Source organism: Myotis yumanensis, unplaced genomic scaffold, assembly GCF_028538775.1.
Source record: "Myotis yumanensis isolate MYYU_CA2020_CCGP unplaced genomic scaffold, mMyoYum1.0.hap1 SCAF_3, whole genome shotgun sequence".
Lineage (NCBI taxonomy): Eukaryota > Metazoa > Chordata > Mammalia > Chiroptera > Vespertilionidae > Myotis > Myotis yumanensis.
Window position 1 is genome coordinate 200,810,469 of NW_027223754.1, and position 16,544 is coordinate 200,827,012.

Genomic DNA, 16,544 nt, shown 5'->3' on the forward strand with positions numbered 1-16,544 from the left:
TGTGTCACCCACCTTCTTCTTTCAGAGACTGGAAAACATTTTCCTAACTAACATGCTGATATAATCATTGCTATTTCATAGGGCAGCGAGATAAGGAAATGTCTCTATACCATTTATTTCATGGGCAAGCGATCTGTGTTCATTGGGTGCCAGCCAAATTGTGTGAAAACTGTCATTGTGAGTATCACGGTTTAACCATTCTTCTAATTATAGCAGTAGCATTGGGAAATTTAATCATGTTATATTTGTCTTTATTTTTTTAAATACATTTTTCTTGATTTCAGAGAGGAAGTGGGAGGGAGAGAGAGATATAACCATCAATGATGAGAGAGAATCTTTGATCGGTTGAATCCTGCACTCCCCACACTGGGGGGTCAAGTGCCCTGACCGGGAATCAAACCCAACCCATGACCTCCTGGTTCATAGGTTGACATTCAACCACTGAGCCACACCGGCCAGGCAACATTATTCTTTACTTAGTCCCTGCTGCCCTCCTTCTCTCTCACTTTGCTCCTTCCTCTTCTCTTATGCCTGTTTCCTTTCCCTCTTTCCTCCCTCCTTGGCAGAGGCCTCTGTCTGTTCCTGGCACCCCTGGAAATTGCTTAAGCTCCCTAGTTCTCAGGGGCTCCTGCAACCCCTCATGGTGGAGTCCAAGCTCAGGGCACTCAGCCAGCCCCACCACGGGATTCTGCACTGTCGCTGGACAAAACCAGGAGATGGACATGGAGACCCAGCCTTGGCTTCTCATTTCAGACCAGAGAATGCTGTGCGGGCTTCTTCGGCCCCCAGTGCCAGCCCTGCCCCGGGAAAGCGGAGAACGTCTGCTTTGGAAATGGCATCTGCCTGGATGGGATGAACGGCACAGGCGTGTGCGAGTGTGGAGAGGGCTTCAACGGCACAGCCTGTGAGACCTGCACGGAGGGCAAGTACGGCATCCACTGTGACCAAGGTGCGCAGCCCTCTCCTCCAGGTCCAAATGCCAGAGGAGGGGACCTCGGCTGTCTCCCAGGCAGGCTGGATCCTACCTCTCAGATCCTGTGATTATAAGGTCCTTTGTGTTGTGTAGTTTGCATAGGCCAGTGTTCCCCAACATTTTCAGTCACTAGACCTACCAACCCACCCCACCCCCGTCTGTTCATTGGCACTCCCCATCCTCACGGTCTTCATAGTCACACACTCAGTTTTGGACAGTGCTTGATAGTTTGAAAGGTAGATTTGTGCACATTATCTCATTTAATCCACACAGGAACCTTATATACTTAGGTATGGCCATGCCCATTTCACAGATGAGGATATTAAGGCAAAGAGGTTGAATGACTTCCTTCAAGGTCACACCTGAAAGAGACAGAACTGAGATTTGAATGCACAGTGCTTGACTCCAAGGCTCTGCTCTTGGATGATGTTGTCTTTATATGAAGATTACGCTATTGATTCACCCTCAGGAAGCCACTTGCTTTAATTTGTTTTCACACACACACACACAATTGTGTTCTTTTGAACCAAGCCATCTGCATTCTCTCACCCTGACATTCTTATGTCCAGGGACACACGCTTGATTGACTTGGGAGGAGAGGTTTCCTAGTGCATGATGGGAACACAAAGCACTTCTTTTCCCTTGTACTAGAAAACACAAATTTGGCCTGACTAACACTCTTTTATCATCAGCTGGTCCAAGAAAGGCAAAACCAATATGTAGCTGCCTCATTATGAATGGGCCATATAATATAGAATTGACATTACAGTGCTGCTTTTTTCTATGGTATATGGAAGATTGTCTGCTTGGGTTTGTGCAGGAGTTCCCAACCTGGGACCCATAGTGACCCTCATGGGCTGAGTGCTTTTCCCTGGGGAGGGCATCCCTAGCCTTCATCCAGTTCTCAAAGACACTCATGATGCTGCCGTGTGACAAAGGGATCAGCCTTTCCATGGTGTTGCAGAGGGCAGTGCCTCAATTCCCTATCAAATGGGCTTCTTTTAAAGCCCACTCTCAGGGACCCCCAGGGGCCCCCCCATAACCTTGGATCCTCAGATAACCTCGGCTAAGGACACTTCCACTGCTTGGGTGGCTGCCCCACATGCTCCGCAGTCCCCAAATTGTGGTTCGTGCTGAGGCCTGACCTGATGCACCTGTTCACCCGCTCAGTTAGTTATACCTGCCCTTCCTGTGCGTGCAGCCTCCGTTAAAGATGGCGGTTCTCTAAAACTGGGTGCAGGTGCAGTGCACTGTCGTGAGCCTTTGCAGTAAGTGGCCAGTGAGTTACTGAGCACAGCTCGGAGGTCTGACGTGCGGGCGTTTCTCACCTAGTGTGTGCTTGTGTGCATGGGAGATGCAGCCAAGGGCCCGCGGGCGACGGCTCCTGCGAATGCGACGTTGGCTGGCGAGGAGTGAAATGTGACTTTGGTAAGTGCCACCCCCTCCCTACTTACGATCCCTTCTCAGCCTCCCTTCTCAGCAGCTACGTGTTTGTTTTTTCTTTCCAAAACGGAAGGGACATCTTTATTTCTTCCTTGAGCAATAAAAGTAATTCCTCCTTGTAGCAAAATGTTTATGAAATAAAGAAAAACAGAAAGAAGACAATAAAACTTACTCATACTCCCAAGGCAAGAAAAAGCTGTCATTGATATTTTGTATTATCCTCCCAACATTCTTATAGGCACGCAAATGTGTGTATAGCGCCGTACTCTACACACTGTTTGGTAGTCTACAGTATAATAGATATCTTCCCATGTGAATAAATGTAGTAAATATCATTATTTTCTTAACTTTTATAATATACTATTATACGATAGTGCCAAGCTTTTTGAAACCGATTTTCTGCTATCATACACAATGCTGCAATGAGCATCTCCTACATACCAGTACATCTTTTTACATTTGTCTTCGCCCTCCCTCCTGCTCCTCCTCTCACCAGTAGTCTTATCATACGACTTGTTGCCTCCTGTAATATTTCCCTCCACTCCACACTCCACGTTGCTGCCAGGGAGAACTATCTGAAACGTAGATGTCTTAGTCTGTTCAGGCTGCTACAGCGAAGTCTCAGAGATGGGGCGGCTTATAAACAGACATTGATATCGCCCAGTTCTGGATGCTGGAAGTTCAAGTTCATGGTCATGTCCTGATGAAGGCCCTCTCCTGGGTTGCAGACTGCCATTTCTCGTGTTGTGGCAAGAGAGACAAGGGAGCTCTCTGGGGTCTCTTTCATGAGGGACTAATCCTCATGACCTAATCATCTCCCAGGGACCCCACCTCCACGTACCATCACCGGGGGATTCGTCTCAGCATGAGACTGGGGGAGGCACAAGCACTCCGTCTGCATGGTCCCGCAGTTTTCACATAGGAAACGTGATGTGTATCATTTACAACAGGAGAGTAAATCTTTTCCTAGCGCCAAGCACTAACTGAAAGGTCTTGAGGGAGGTTTAATAAAAGAGGGCTGGCAAAGCAACTGTTTGAGTTTGGTTTTTTGTTTGTGTGTGTGTGTGTGTTTCAGAGATCACAAAGGACAACTGCAACGGGACCTGCCACACCAGCGCCAAGTAGGTACCCTCTGGGCCTCCCCTGGGGATGATGCCAAGGGGATTCTTTCTTAAGAGTGTACATCCCAGGCCCTATCCTCAGGGGAGTATTCTCCTGAGACGGTTTCTGAGAATTTAGGACACATTTAGTATGAAGCTAGAAGTATTTCTGAAGAGGTCGCCATCCACTTGCCAGAGGCAGCCTTTGAAACAAGCTGCCAGCTGAGTTACCTGGCACATTGGCAAAATGCCCGTCGTTGCCCCCAGTTCAAGCCGCAGGGACACCTTCACAGAGGCCGAGGCAGCCCAGTGGGCCTCTCCCTTTCATCAAAGCTTATTCCCAACCCACAGCCAAGATCTGCTTCTTCCCTCTTAGACTTCATGCTCCTAACTCCCAGAGGGGCTTAATGGGTTAATGAATGACGAGCCTCATAGTTGGAGTTAGGCATGAATTCAAATCAGCCTCTGTCATTGACCTTGACTCAATGATTTGATGCCTCTAAGCCTCAGTTTCTTCATCTGTAAATGGGAATAATAACACCTACTTGTCAGGGCTACTGGATATTGTGTAAGTGACATGAAGTCACGTGTGAAGCACAGCCCCTAACACACAGGTAACTCTCTGAAGATGGGTAGCCCATCCCCCATCCCAGGGCCCATGCCCACATACACATTTTAGTTTGCCTAATAATGATAGCAATTTTAGTGGCCAAGCTAGTAAGGGACTTTGTCCCTGAGCCCTTAGGCAGGACCTTTGAGGGCCTCCTAGGGTGGGAGGGGGGTGGGGCTTGCTGGCCACATAGTGGGTGGGTATTATGTGTTTTTCTACAAACAGCCTTTGCCCTTTCTCCTGGCAGCTGCCTTCCCAATCCGGATGGCACAGCCTCGTGCAAATGCGCGGCAGGATTCCAGGGAAATGGGACAGTCTGCACAGGCAAGTGAAGAAGGAAGAATTTGCTCCGGGGAGATAAGACCAGCAAGAGCCTTGGAGAGCGCTCTGCTCCTGCAGGCTGAATGGGCAGCTGCCACCAGCCATTGCTGGTGAACAGGGTGGAACAGGGCAGCTGACTTCCTGGGAGCAGGAAACCACTGTTGAGGGATTGCCACCCATTTCCTCCAAACTGGGGTTCACAGTCTAGATGGCAATTGGAGAGCTTTCAGAGCCACTGATCTAATTGGCCTAGGGCAGTGGTCAGCAAACTCATTAGTCAACAGAGCCAAATATCAACAGTACAACGATTGAAATTTCTTTTGAGAGCCAAATTTTTTAAACTTAAACTATATAGGTAGGTACATTGTTATTAACTTAATTAGGGGACCCCTAAGGCTTAGGAAGAGCCACACTCAAGGGGCCAAAGAGCCGCATGTGGCTCGCGAGCCACAGTTTGCCGACCACAGGCCTAGGGTGTGGCGGGTGGCGGGACTCAGGAGTGGGGCAGAAAGGGTCTGGGCCCCACTTGGTTCTTCCTCCTACTCCTGTGTGGCCTTGGGTGGGTGTCTTCCCTGCTCTGAGCCCCCTTAGCTCATTGTAAAGGAAACAAAACTGTCTCTCTTGTAGAGTTGGTTTGGGGATGAAATGACCTGTCTGTGTACAATGACAGAACGATGCAGATCTACTCTAGAAAGTCCCCTCTATTCCTAGTCTGTTGAGTATTTTTATCATGAAAGGTGTTGAATTTTGTCAAATCCTTTTTGCTCCTCCTATTGAGATGATCATGTAGTTTTTGTCTTTAATTCTTCTGAAATGCTGGATTACATTAATTGATTTTTGGACGTTAAACCACATTGTGTTTCCAATGTAACTCCCACTTGCTTATGGTGTAGAGTAGCCCTCCCCCCTTTATTCACAGTTTTGTTTCCCAGTTTCAGTTACCTGTGGTCAGCCACAGTCTGCAAATAGTAAATGGGAAATTCCAGGTATTTTGGGAGAGAGAGAGATCACATTCACATAACTTTTATTAGAGTACATTGTTATAATTGCTCTATTTTATTAGTCATTGTTGTTAATCTCTTACTGTGCCTAATTTATAAATTAAACTGTATCATAGGTATGTATGTATAGGAAAAAAGAATATTCATAGGGTTTGATATTACCCACAGTTTCAGCCATCCACTGGGAGTCTTGGAACATATCCCCATGAATAAGGGGGACAGTTGTATAATCCTTTTTTTTTTTTTGTCTTTTTTTTTTTTATTATTGCTTAAAGCATTACAAAGGGTGTTACATATGTGTCCTTTTTTTTCCCGCCCTTGACAATACCCCGGCTTCCCCTACCCCCCAGTGTCTTATGTCCATTGGTTATGCTCATATGCATGCATACAAGTCCTTCAGTTGATCTCTTACCCCCCTCCCTCCTGCTCCCCAACCCTCCCCGGCCTTCCCGCTGCAGTTTGACAATCTGTGTGAGGCAGCTCTGCCTCTGTATCTATTATTGTTCAAAAGTTTATAATAGTCTCTATTATCCATGAATGAGTGAGATCATGTGGTATTTTTCCTTCATTGACTGGCTTATTTCACTTAGCATAATGCTCTCCAGTTCCATCCATGCTGTTGCAAATTGTAAGAGTTCCTTCTTTTTTACAGCAGCATAGTATTCCATCATGTAGATGTACCACAGTTTTCTAATCCATTCATCTACTGATGGGCACTTAGGCTGTTTCCAGATCTTAGCTATGGTGAATTGTGCTGCTATGAACATATAGGTGCATATATCCTTTCTGATTGGTGTTTCTGGTTTCTTGGGATATATTCCTAGAAGTGGGATCACAGGGTCAAATGGGAGTTCCATTTCCAGTTTTTTGAGGAAACTCCATACTGTCTTCCATAGTGGCTGCACCAGTCTGTATTCCCACCAGCAGTGCACAAGTGTTCCTTTTTCTCCACATCCTCTCCAGCACTTGTCGTTTGTTAATTTGTTGATGATAGCCATTCTGACAGGTGTGAGATGGTACCTCATTGTTGTTTTGATTTGCATCTCTCAGATGATTAGTGACTTTGAGCATGTTTTCATATGTCTCTTGGCTTTCTGAATGTCCTCTTTTGAAAGGTGTCTATTTAGATCCTTTGCCCATTTTTTGATTGGATTGTTTATCTTCTTTTTGTTAAGTTGTATGAGTTCCCTATAAATTTTGGAGATAAGGCCCTTATCAGATATGACGTTGGCAAATATGTTTTCCCACGCAGTGGGTTTTCTTGTTGTTTTGTTGATGGTTTCTTTTGCTGTGCAGAAGCTTTTTATTTTGATGTAATCCCATTTGTTTATTTTCTCTTTAGTTTCAACTGCCCGAGGAGCTGTATCAGTGAAGAAATTGCTTTGGCATATGTCTGAGATTTTGTTGCCTTTGGATTCTTCTAGAATTTTTATGGTTTCCTATCATACATTTAAGTCCTTTATCCATTTTGAGTTTATTTTTGTGTATGGTGTAAGTTGGTGGTCTAGTTTCATTTTCTTGCATATATCTGTCCAATTTTCCCAACACCATTTATTGAAGAGACTATCTTGGCTCTATTGTATGTTCTTGCCTCCTTTGTCAAATATTAATTGAGCATATTGGTTCGGGCCGATTTCTGGGGTCTCTATTCTATTCCACTGATCTATATGTCTGTTCTTTTGCCAGTACCAGGCAGTTTTGAGAACAGTGGCTTTGTAATACAGTTTGATATCTGGTATTGAGATCCCACCTACTTTGTTCTTTCTCAGGATTGCTGCAGCTATTCGGAGTCTTTTTTTATTCCAGATGAATTTTTGGAGAGTTCGTTCTAGATCTGTGAAGTATGCCGTTGGTATTTTAATGGGAAGTGCGTTGAATTTATAGATTGCTTTGGGTAGTATAAACATATTAATGATGTTGATTCTACCAATCCATGAACACGGTATGTTCTTCCATCTGTTTATGTCTTCCTCTATCTCTTTTTTCAAAGTCCTGTAGTTTTCTGAGTAGAGGTCTTTTACCTCTTTAGTTAAGCTTATTCCTAGGTAGCTTAATTGTTTTTGGTGCGATGGTAAATGGGATGGTTTTTATGATCTCTCTTTCTGAAAGTTCACTATTGGTGTATAGAAATGCCTCAGATTTCTTGGCATTAATTTTGTATCCTGCTACTTTGCCAAATTCATGTATTAAGTCTAGTAGTTTTTTGACGGAGTCTCTAGGGTTTTGTATGTATAATATCATGTCATCTGCAAATAAGGACAGTTTTACTTCCTCTTTTCCAATTTGGATACCTTTTATTTCTTCTTCTTGTCTAATTGCAATGGCTAATACTTCCAGGACTATGTTGAACAGGAGTGGTGAGAGTGGGCATCCCTGTCTTGTTCCTGTTCTTAGGGGAAATGGTGTTAGTTTTTGTCCATTGAGTATGATGTTGGCTGTGGGCCTGTCATATATGGCTTTTATTATGTTGAGGTATGATCCTTCTATTCCCACCATGCTGAGAGTTTTTATCAAAAATGGGTGTTGGATTTTGTCAAAGGCTTTTTCTGCATCAATTGATATGACCATGTGGTTTTTTTCTTTCAATTTGTTTATGTGATGTATCACGTTTATTGATTTGCGGATATTGTACCATCCTTGCATCCCTGGGATAAATCCTACTTGGTCATGGTGTATGATCTTTCTGATGTACTGCTGGATCCGATTTGCTAAGATTTTGTTGAGGATTTTGGCATCTATGTTCATGAGGGATATTGGCCTGTAATTCTCTTTCATTGTGTTGTCTTTACCTGGTTTTGGTATTAGGGTGATGCTGGCTTCATAGAATGAGCTTGGAAGTGTTCCTTCCTCTTGAATTTTGTGTAGTAGTCTGAGGAGGGTAGGTTTTAGTTCTTCCTTGAATGTTTGGTAAAACTCCCCTGTGAAGCCGTCTGGTCCTGGGCTTTTGTTTGCTGGAAGCTTTCTGGTGACTGCTTCAATTTCTTCCATAGTTATTGGCCTATTGAGATTTTTAGATTCTTCCTGATTGAGTTTTGGAATGTTTTTTTTTTTTTTTCACTACTTCACATTTTTATTTTTTATCTTTTACTTAAGAAACTAATATTTTTTCACTTTATTTTATTATTATTTTTCTTATTATTATTATTTTTTTAAATCTTTATTGTTCAGATTATTACATTTGTTCCTCTTTTTTCCCCCCATAACTCCCCTCCTTCCAGCTCCCACCCCACCCTCCACCCTCACTCCCCACCCACTGTGTTCATCCATAGGTGCATGATTTTTGTCCAGTCACTTCCCGCATCTCCCACACCCCTTTTCCCCCCAAGAATAGTTAGTCCATTCCCTTTCTATGTCCCTGATTCTATTATAATCACCAGTTCATTCTGTACATCAGGTTATTTATTCACTTGATTCTTAGATTCATTTGTTGATAGATGCATATTTGTTGTTCATAATTTGTATCTTTACCTTTTTCTTCTTCTTCCTCTTCTTAAAGGATACCTTTCAGCATTTCATATAATACTGGTTTGGCGGTGGTGAAGTCCTTTAGCTTTTCCTTATCTGTGAAGCTCTTTATCTGACCTTCAATTCTGAATGATAGCTTTGCTGGATAAAGTAATCTTGGTTGTAGGTTCTTGGTATTCAGCACTTTGAATATTTCTTGCCATTCCCTTCTGGCCTGCAAAGTTTCTGTTGAGAAATCAGCTGACAGTCGTATGGGTATTCCCTTGTAGGTAATTGAGCCTCTTTCTCTTGCTGCTTTTAAGATTTTCTCTTTGTCTTTTGCTCTTGGCATTTTAATGATGATGTGTCTTGGTGTGGTCCTCTTTGGATTCCTTTTGTTTGGGGTTCTCTGCGCTTCTTGAACCTGTAAGTCCATTTCTTTCTCCAGGTGGGGGAAGTTTTCTGCCATTATTTCTTGAAATAGGTTTTCAATATCTTGCTGTCTCTCATCTTCTGGCACTCCAATAATTCTGATATTAGACCGCTTAAAGCTGTCCCAGAGGCTCCTTACACTATCTTCACACTTTCGGATTCTTTTTTCATTTTGCTTTTCCAATTGGGTGTTTTTTGTCGAATCTTTGGTTTGATTCTTGAGCTCCTCTGGTCTGCTATTGGGTATAATATTCTTTATTTCAGTCCGTGTATGCTTACTTTCTAATTTCTTTATTGTAGCATCAAGGGTCTCATTAGTTTTCGTGAGGCTCTGCACAAATTTATGGCAAGCCCTCAAAATTGCGATTCTTAGCTCCATATCCTCCATTTCTGTCATGTTTTTTTGTCTCCGCATCTTTTATGCTTTCTTGGTGCACCCCCTTGTGGTCTCTGTGCGAAGTCTTGTTCTAGCCAAGCCTTAATTGTTGTAGTTAACACTAGAGGGATTTGACCACCAGGCCGACTGGCTGTAGGAATCAGCTGTGTGGAAAACGTCTGTCTTCTGGGGAGGCGCTAATCCAGCCTTTGCCTGAGGTGATCGGCAAATGGCTGTGCGCAGGGCTTGGGCGGGCGGGATCAACAGGGCGGGGGGAGGGAGCCGCTATGGCCGCTCTCAGTCCGTCTCCAGGGGTTCTGCCTCTCTGTCCCAGCAACCGCTGCAAACCTCGGAGGGACTGTAGCCAGACAGTCCCGCTTCTCCCGTTTGAGTCTGGGTCCCTAGAGACTCGCCCGGATCTGTAGCCCAGAGTCTGAGACTCACTCCTGATTGAAAACGACAACCGCGCCCTCAGCCGCCAGCCCGCTTTGCGCGCGCACCACCTCACCACCGCACCACCATACCTTTAAATTTTCCACACTACGCCTCTTCTGAGCGTTGGAATGCTGTTGTTTTTGCTTCTAGTTGAAGAGTCTCTCCTCAGCCAGCCTTCCTGTGGTTCTGGTTGATGTCCGTTCCGACTTTTAGTTGTATTTTTGAAGTGGTTGTTTACGGCGGCAATCTCCAGTGTTTACCTATGCCGCCATCTTCCGAGTTTTGGAATGTTGTATTTTTCTAGGAATTTGTCCATTTCCTCCAGGTTGTCTAGTTTGTTGGAGTAGAGCTGTCCATAGTATTTTTTAACAATCATTTGTATTTCTGTGGGGTCTGTTGTTATTTCACCTCTATCATTTCTGATTTGGTTTATTTGGGTCCTCTCTCTTTGCTTCTTGGTGAGCCTGGCTAGAGGTTTGTCAATCTTGTTTATCCTTTCAAAGAACCAGCTCTTGGTTTCATTGATTTTCTGTATTATCTTTTTGGTCTCTATGTCATTTATTTCTGCTCTAATCTTTATTATCTCCTTCCTTCTGCTCACTTTGGGGTTTTCTTGTTGCTCTCTTTCTAATTCTTTGAGTTGTAGAGTTAGATGATTTACTACCATTTTTTCCTGCTTTTTGAGATAGGCCTGTAGAGCTATAAACTTCCCTCTCAGGACTGCTTTCATTGTGTCCCAGAGGTTTTGGATTGTTGTGTTTTCATTGTCATTAGTGTCCAGGATGCTTTTAATTTCTTCTTTGATCTCATTGGTAACCCAATCAATATTTAATAACATGCTATTCAGCTTCCAAGTGTTTGAGTATTTTGGGTGGTTTTTTTTTTTTTTTTTGTAGTTCATTTCTAATATTATGCCATCGTGATATGAGAAGATGCTTGGTATGATTTCAATCTTCTTGAATTTGGGGAGACTTTGTTTGTGACCCAATATGTGGTCTATTTTTGAATATGTCTTATGAGCCCTTGAGTAGAATGTATATTCCGTGGCTTTGGGGTAAAGTGTTCTGAAGATGTCAATTAAGTCCATCTGATCAAGTGAGTCATTTAGGGTTGCTGTTTCTTTGCTGATTGTTTGTCTAGAGGATTTATCCAGAGATGTCAGTGGTGTATTAAAGTCCCCTACTATGATTGTATTGTTGTCGATCTCTCCTTTGATATCTTCCAGGAGTTTTTTTATGTATTTGGATGCTCCTGCATTGGGTGCATAAATGTTTACCAGGGTTATATCTTCTTGTTGTATTGATCCCTTTAGTATTATGAAGTGGCCTTCCTTATCTCTGGTTATGGCCTTCACTTTGAGGTCTATTTTGTCCGATATAAGTATTGCTACCCCAGCTTTCTTTTCCTTTCCATTTGCCTGGAAGATATTTTTCCATCCCTTCACTTTCAGTCTGTGTGAGTCCCTTCTAATGAGGTGGGTCTCTTGTAGACAGCAAATGTATGGGTCATGTTTTTTTATCCATTCAGCCACTTGATGTCTTTTGGTTGGAGCATTTAGTCCGTTTACGTTTAAAGTTATTATTGAAAGGTACTTTTTTGTAGCCATTTCTTTTTGTGTGTGTGGCTGTTTTCTTTCTGAGCTTTTTATTCTTTTTAGACCAGTCCCTTTAGCATTTCTTGCATTGCTGGCTTGGTGGTGATAAACTCCCTTAGACATTTTTTGTCTGTGAAGCTTCTTATTTCCCCTTCAAATTTGAATGATAGCCTTGCTGGATAGAGTATTCTTGGATTCAGTCCTTTGCTTTGCATCACTTTGTAAATTTCTGTCCATTCTTTTCTGGCCTGATGTGTTTCTGTTGAGAAATCATTTGATAGTCTAATGGGAGATCCCTTGTATGTAACTTTCCGTCTCTCTCTTGCAGCCTGTAAGATTCTCTCTTTGTCCTGAACATTTGCCATGATAATTATGATGTGTCTTGGTGTGGGTCTTTTCGGGTTCATCTTGTTTGGGACTCTCTGTGCTTGTGTGACTTTTTTCTTCCCCACCTCAGGGAAGTTTTCTGATATTATTTCTTCGAGTAGGTTTTCTAACCCTTGTTCCTATTTCTGTTGTTCTGGCACCCCTATTATTCGTATGTTGTTTCGTTTCATATTGTCCCAGAGCTCCCTTAGGCTCTCCTCCTGTCTTTTAATTTTTTTCTCCAATTGCAGTACAGTTTGGGTGTTTTTTGCTTCCTTGTCTTCTAATTCACTAATTTGGTCCTCCGCTTCTCCTAGTCTACTGTTGATGCTTTCAATGGTGTTTTTTATTGCAGCTATATCGCTCTTCATTTCTTCTTGGGTCTTGCATATGTTATTGATTTTTTCATCTGTTTCTTCTTGCTTCTTGCATAAGTAGTTGATTTTTTCATCTGTTTCATCTTGCTTCTTGCATATGTTGTTGATTTTTTCCTCCATCCGGTCTATGCACGCTAGGACCCTTATTCTGAATTCTTTTTCTGTCATGTTGCATGCCTCTGTCTCACTTAGCTGCTTTTCTGGCGAGTTCTCCTTTTCTTTCCTTTGGGGGTTACTTTGCCTGCCCATGTTTGATCTCACTGACATATCTAGATGTTGAGTTGTTCAGTGGCTGCTCCCTGGGTAGCAGTGGCTCCTTGGGCTGTGGTTGCTCCTTGGGTGGTTGCGGTAGCAGCTGCTCCTCAGTTGGCAGCAGCTCCTCTGGTGGGTGCTGTTCACAGCTGTGGTGGCTCTTCTGGCTGGTGGGGGGAGGCTTCACGTACAGCTGCTGTTCCTCAGACAGAGGGTGTGGTGATCAGGAGGCTGCAGTGACCAGGGGGCTGCTGTTGCTTGGATCTGCTGCATTGATTTAAAGGTACAAAATACAACACAACAAGGCACAACGTACCAGGCACTGAACACAAGTGTATTCACGATATTAATAACCCCAAATAAAGGTGACCACCTGAATTAAGAGAATTAGGGAACAAGGAAGAAAGAAGAGAAGAAGACAAAAGAGAGAAAAGAAAAGAAAAAGAAGAAAAAAAACAAAAAAGGAGTGCAAAAATAGAATTGGGAAAAAAGAGGGGGGGAAAAAAGAAAAAAAAAGGGGCGAAAAGAGAGAATGAAGTAGAAGTGGGGAAGAGACTATTTGTATGAGGAGCAAACTCCAATAGAACTGCCACTAATCTCAACAAATTCCAGCAACAGATCCCTGGAGATGAATGCAAACTACAAACCACCAATAATATCAAGAGAGGCAAGGGAAAACAGAAGCACAAAAATAACCGGGGGGGAGGGGGGTGTGAGGGGAGGGAAGGGAAAAACCAGCAGAAAAAAAGAATAAAAAGAAAAAGCAAAACAACCTCACAACCAGTCCTAAAAAAGAAAAAGAAAAAACACAAAACAAAACAAACAAACAAATAAAAAAAAACCCCAATATATTCAACAATCAAGAAAACAATAGAAGGATAAGAGAAAAAAATCTTTGGAAAGTGAAGAAGGGTAAAGAATAGATGTATAAGGATTTAGAGCAGTGGATTGGAAATAGGATATATAAGTAGGGTGGAATTAGACAGGGGGTAAAAGGACGGAATTGGGGAAATCTAAAGCAGGAATAGGGTAAGAGAAACAGGACACCAAAAGGGGAAAAGTGAGGAAGAGGGTTTTAGCAAAGAGGTGAAATTGAGATAGGGAAAATTAATGCTAAAGGAACGATGAAAATAGAATTGAGAACACTAATCCCAAAAGAAAATAAAGAGAAAATAAAATGGCACTTTAAAAAATGGTAAAATGGTAGCAGTAATAATACTGGTTAAAAATAAAAATGTAGTAATTGAAAGGGTAAAATCAGGTGATGGAAAAAGAAGAAAAAGAAAAAAAATGGTTTCTTAGTAAAAAGGTGAAAAAAGAAAAAAAAAGAAAAGAAAAAATTTGCAGTAGTGATGGTCTTTCGGTTCTTCTACTCTTCAGCCTGGTTCGCCTTAGTCCTGCCAGGTATTTAGGAGAGTGTTGAATTTCCCTGCGATACACTGTTCCTCCGTGTTGTAAATCACAGTCCTGATTTTAAAGCAGGCCGTATTTGTGATCCAGTCTGCCTTAATTTGTATTCACCTAAGAGTCAGTTTGTGGCTCAGCCTCTGAGTGGCAGTGTTTTTGGGTTGGCCTCTGAGGCTATACAGCTTCTCTATCCTTTTTTAATCCTTACCCTGCTCTGTGTTGTTGGTGGGACTGAAAGTCCCTCTATAGGCCAGACCCTGGTAACTCCCAGGGACTAATCAGCTTATTTTAATCCTTTATCTCATATAGGGTGGAATCTGGGTGTGGCTGTGCTCCTTGCCTGGGGAGTTTGGGGGGAGGAATTTCACCCTCTGGAGAGAATGGCTGCCCCAGTCCTGGGCCCAGGGGTGTCTCAGCACTCAATTCGCTGCCACCTCCCCCGGCTCCCCCTCTCTCCTTAGCCTCTCCCAGATTCCACTCATCCACACCTTCACCCTCTCTTCAGCACAGGTGAGTGTCTGTATCCTCACTGTCCTATGAGCAGGGTTCAGTGAAAACAAATAAACAAACAAAGGCTGGCCGGCAGCAGAAACGCTCCTCTTACCGGTCTGGGAAAAGCTCCTCTCTTACCAGCACTGCATGATCTGGGAAACGCTCCTCTCTTATGGGCACTGCATGGTCCGGTCAGATCCTCAGGATGCCCCCTTTAGTCTCAGTTTTCCGCAATCACCAAATCCAAATCTCAAATCTCCCAGCGCACGCAAACCCTCGGAACTCCTTTCCCCAGTCAGGGGCTATGTCTGTCCCAAGAGACGCAGCTGTTTGCCATGCGGTCTCCCTCCGACCCTCTGGGCTCAGGTCTGGCAAACGTTCCTGCCCAGATCCCTGGTTTTTAACCTTTCCAGGGGCGCTCTGCCCTTCCCGGCTGCAAACCGTCTCACCAGCTGAGTAAATTCACCAATTCGAGGTGGGTGTTAGTTTCAGCTGCTTACTCCATTTGCTCCGGGACAAGACCTGGGACGCATCTGCCTATATTGCCGCCATCTTCCGGACTCTCGTATAATCCTTTTTAAGCATTGCTGGATTTGACTTGTGGGTATGTTCTTGAGGATTTTTTGTGTTTATACTTATAAAGAATATTGGTTTTTCGTTTTCTTGTGATGGCTTTATCTGGCCTCATAAAAATGAATTGGGAAGTCTTCCCTTCTCTTCTAGTTTTTGGAAGAGTTGGTGAAAATTTGGTATTTATTTTTCTTTTAATGTTTGGTAGACTTCACCAGTGAAGATATTTGATGCTTTGCATCCTTTTGAATCATCCATATTTGATCCAATGTCTGCCGTTCTGAAGTATTTCCATTTCTCAATGACAAGTAAAAGTGCATCAATGGTTTTTCCCCCTCTCCCCACCATTCTCCGCTCTGTGTCATCTCTCACTTCCACAGCAATCAATGCCTGTGAGATCAGCAATGGAGGTTGCTCTGCCAAGGCTGACTGTAAAAGAACCACCCCAGGAAGACGAGTGTGCGTGTGCAAGGCAGGCTACGTGGGCGACGGCATTGTGTGCCTAGGTACGTACCATCCCTCATCTGTCCAGGGGCAGTGGTTTAAGAGTCAGAGCCCTGTGATAGGATCCTGATGTGTGGACGATGTTGGACCATCTTTCAGTTTCTCTGGGGCAGGAAGGTCTGAAGATGAGGAAATGTGACCACTGAGAATAAGCGATATTTATATTCTATTGCCTTTATCCTTAAATACTTGAGTGTATTTGGGAATAAGGATCAACTCTTACATAACTACAGCAATTATCAGCTTCAGTATATATGTATACTTTTGTCTAATTACCATTTGTATTCTAAGTTTATCAATTGACCCAATAATGTCCTCTTCTGACACTTTTTCCTCCTACTGCAGGATCCAGACTAAGGTTGGGAACTGCATGTAGTTATCATGTTTCTAGTCTCCTTTGACCTGGAGTGGTTCCTCAGCCTTGCTTTGTCTTTGATGACATTGACATTTTAGAATATTGTTCACCACTCAACTTTTTTTTTCCTAGCATGTCCTTCCTTTGGTGTTTTTCTGATAATTTTTTATAATTATATTCAGATTCTGCAATCCAGGCTCACTATCACACTAGCGACATTGCACCCTTCTCAGGGTATCACACTGGAAGCTTGTGATTTCCAACTGCCTCTTGTTTGTGGTGTTAATTTTGACCACTGGTCAAGGTGCTGTCTGACGTCTCCACTGGTACGGCTACCTTTTCCCCTTTGCTGCTAATAAGCAATCAGTGGGGAGACACTTTAACACCAAGCAAATCCCCTGTTCCTCATGGAAATATAACCTAAAATTAGCATCTACTGAAGACTCTCACCTGAACCAATTATATTATGATGATTGCAGTGACTTTTTTAAT

General features: G+C 43.2%; 1 protein-coding gene across 1 annotated transcript in view; it reads left to right on the top strand.

Moving 5' to 3' along the window:
* The window catches only part of STAB2 (stabilin 2), a 136,051-nt gene that overhangs the window by 72,335 nt on the left and 47,172 nt on the right, over positions 1-16,544 (top strand). The window contains exons 37-42 of the mRNA XM_070410924.1: positions 82-177; positions 754-949; positions 2,306-2,401; positions 3,492-3,537; positions 4,374-4,450; positions 15,574-15,699. Coding sequence (XP_070267025.1) covers positions 82-177; positions 754-949; positions 2,306-2,401; positions 3,492-3,537; positions 4,374-4,450; positions 15,574-15,699 — 637 coding nt within the window. The remainder of the gene's footprint in view (positions 1-81; positions 178-753; positions 950-2,305; positions 2,402-3,491; positions 3,538-4,373; positions 4,451-15,573; positions 15,700-16,544) is intronic.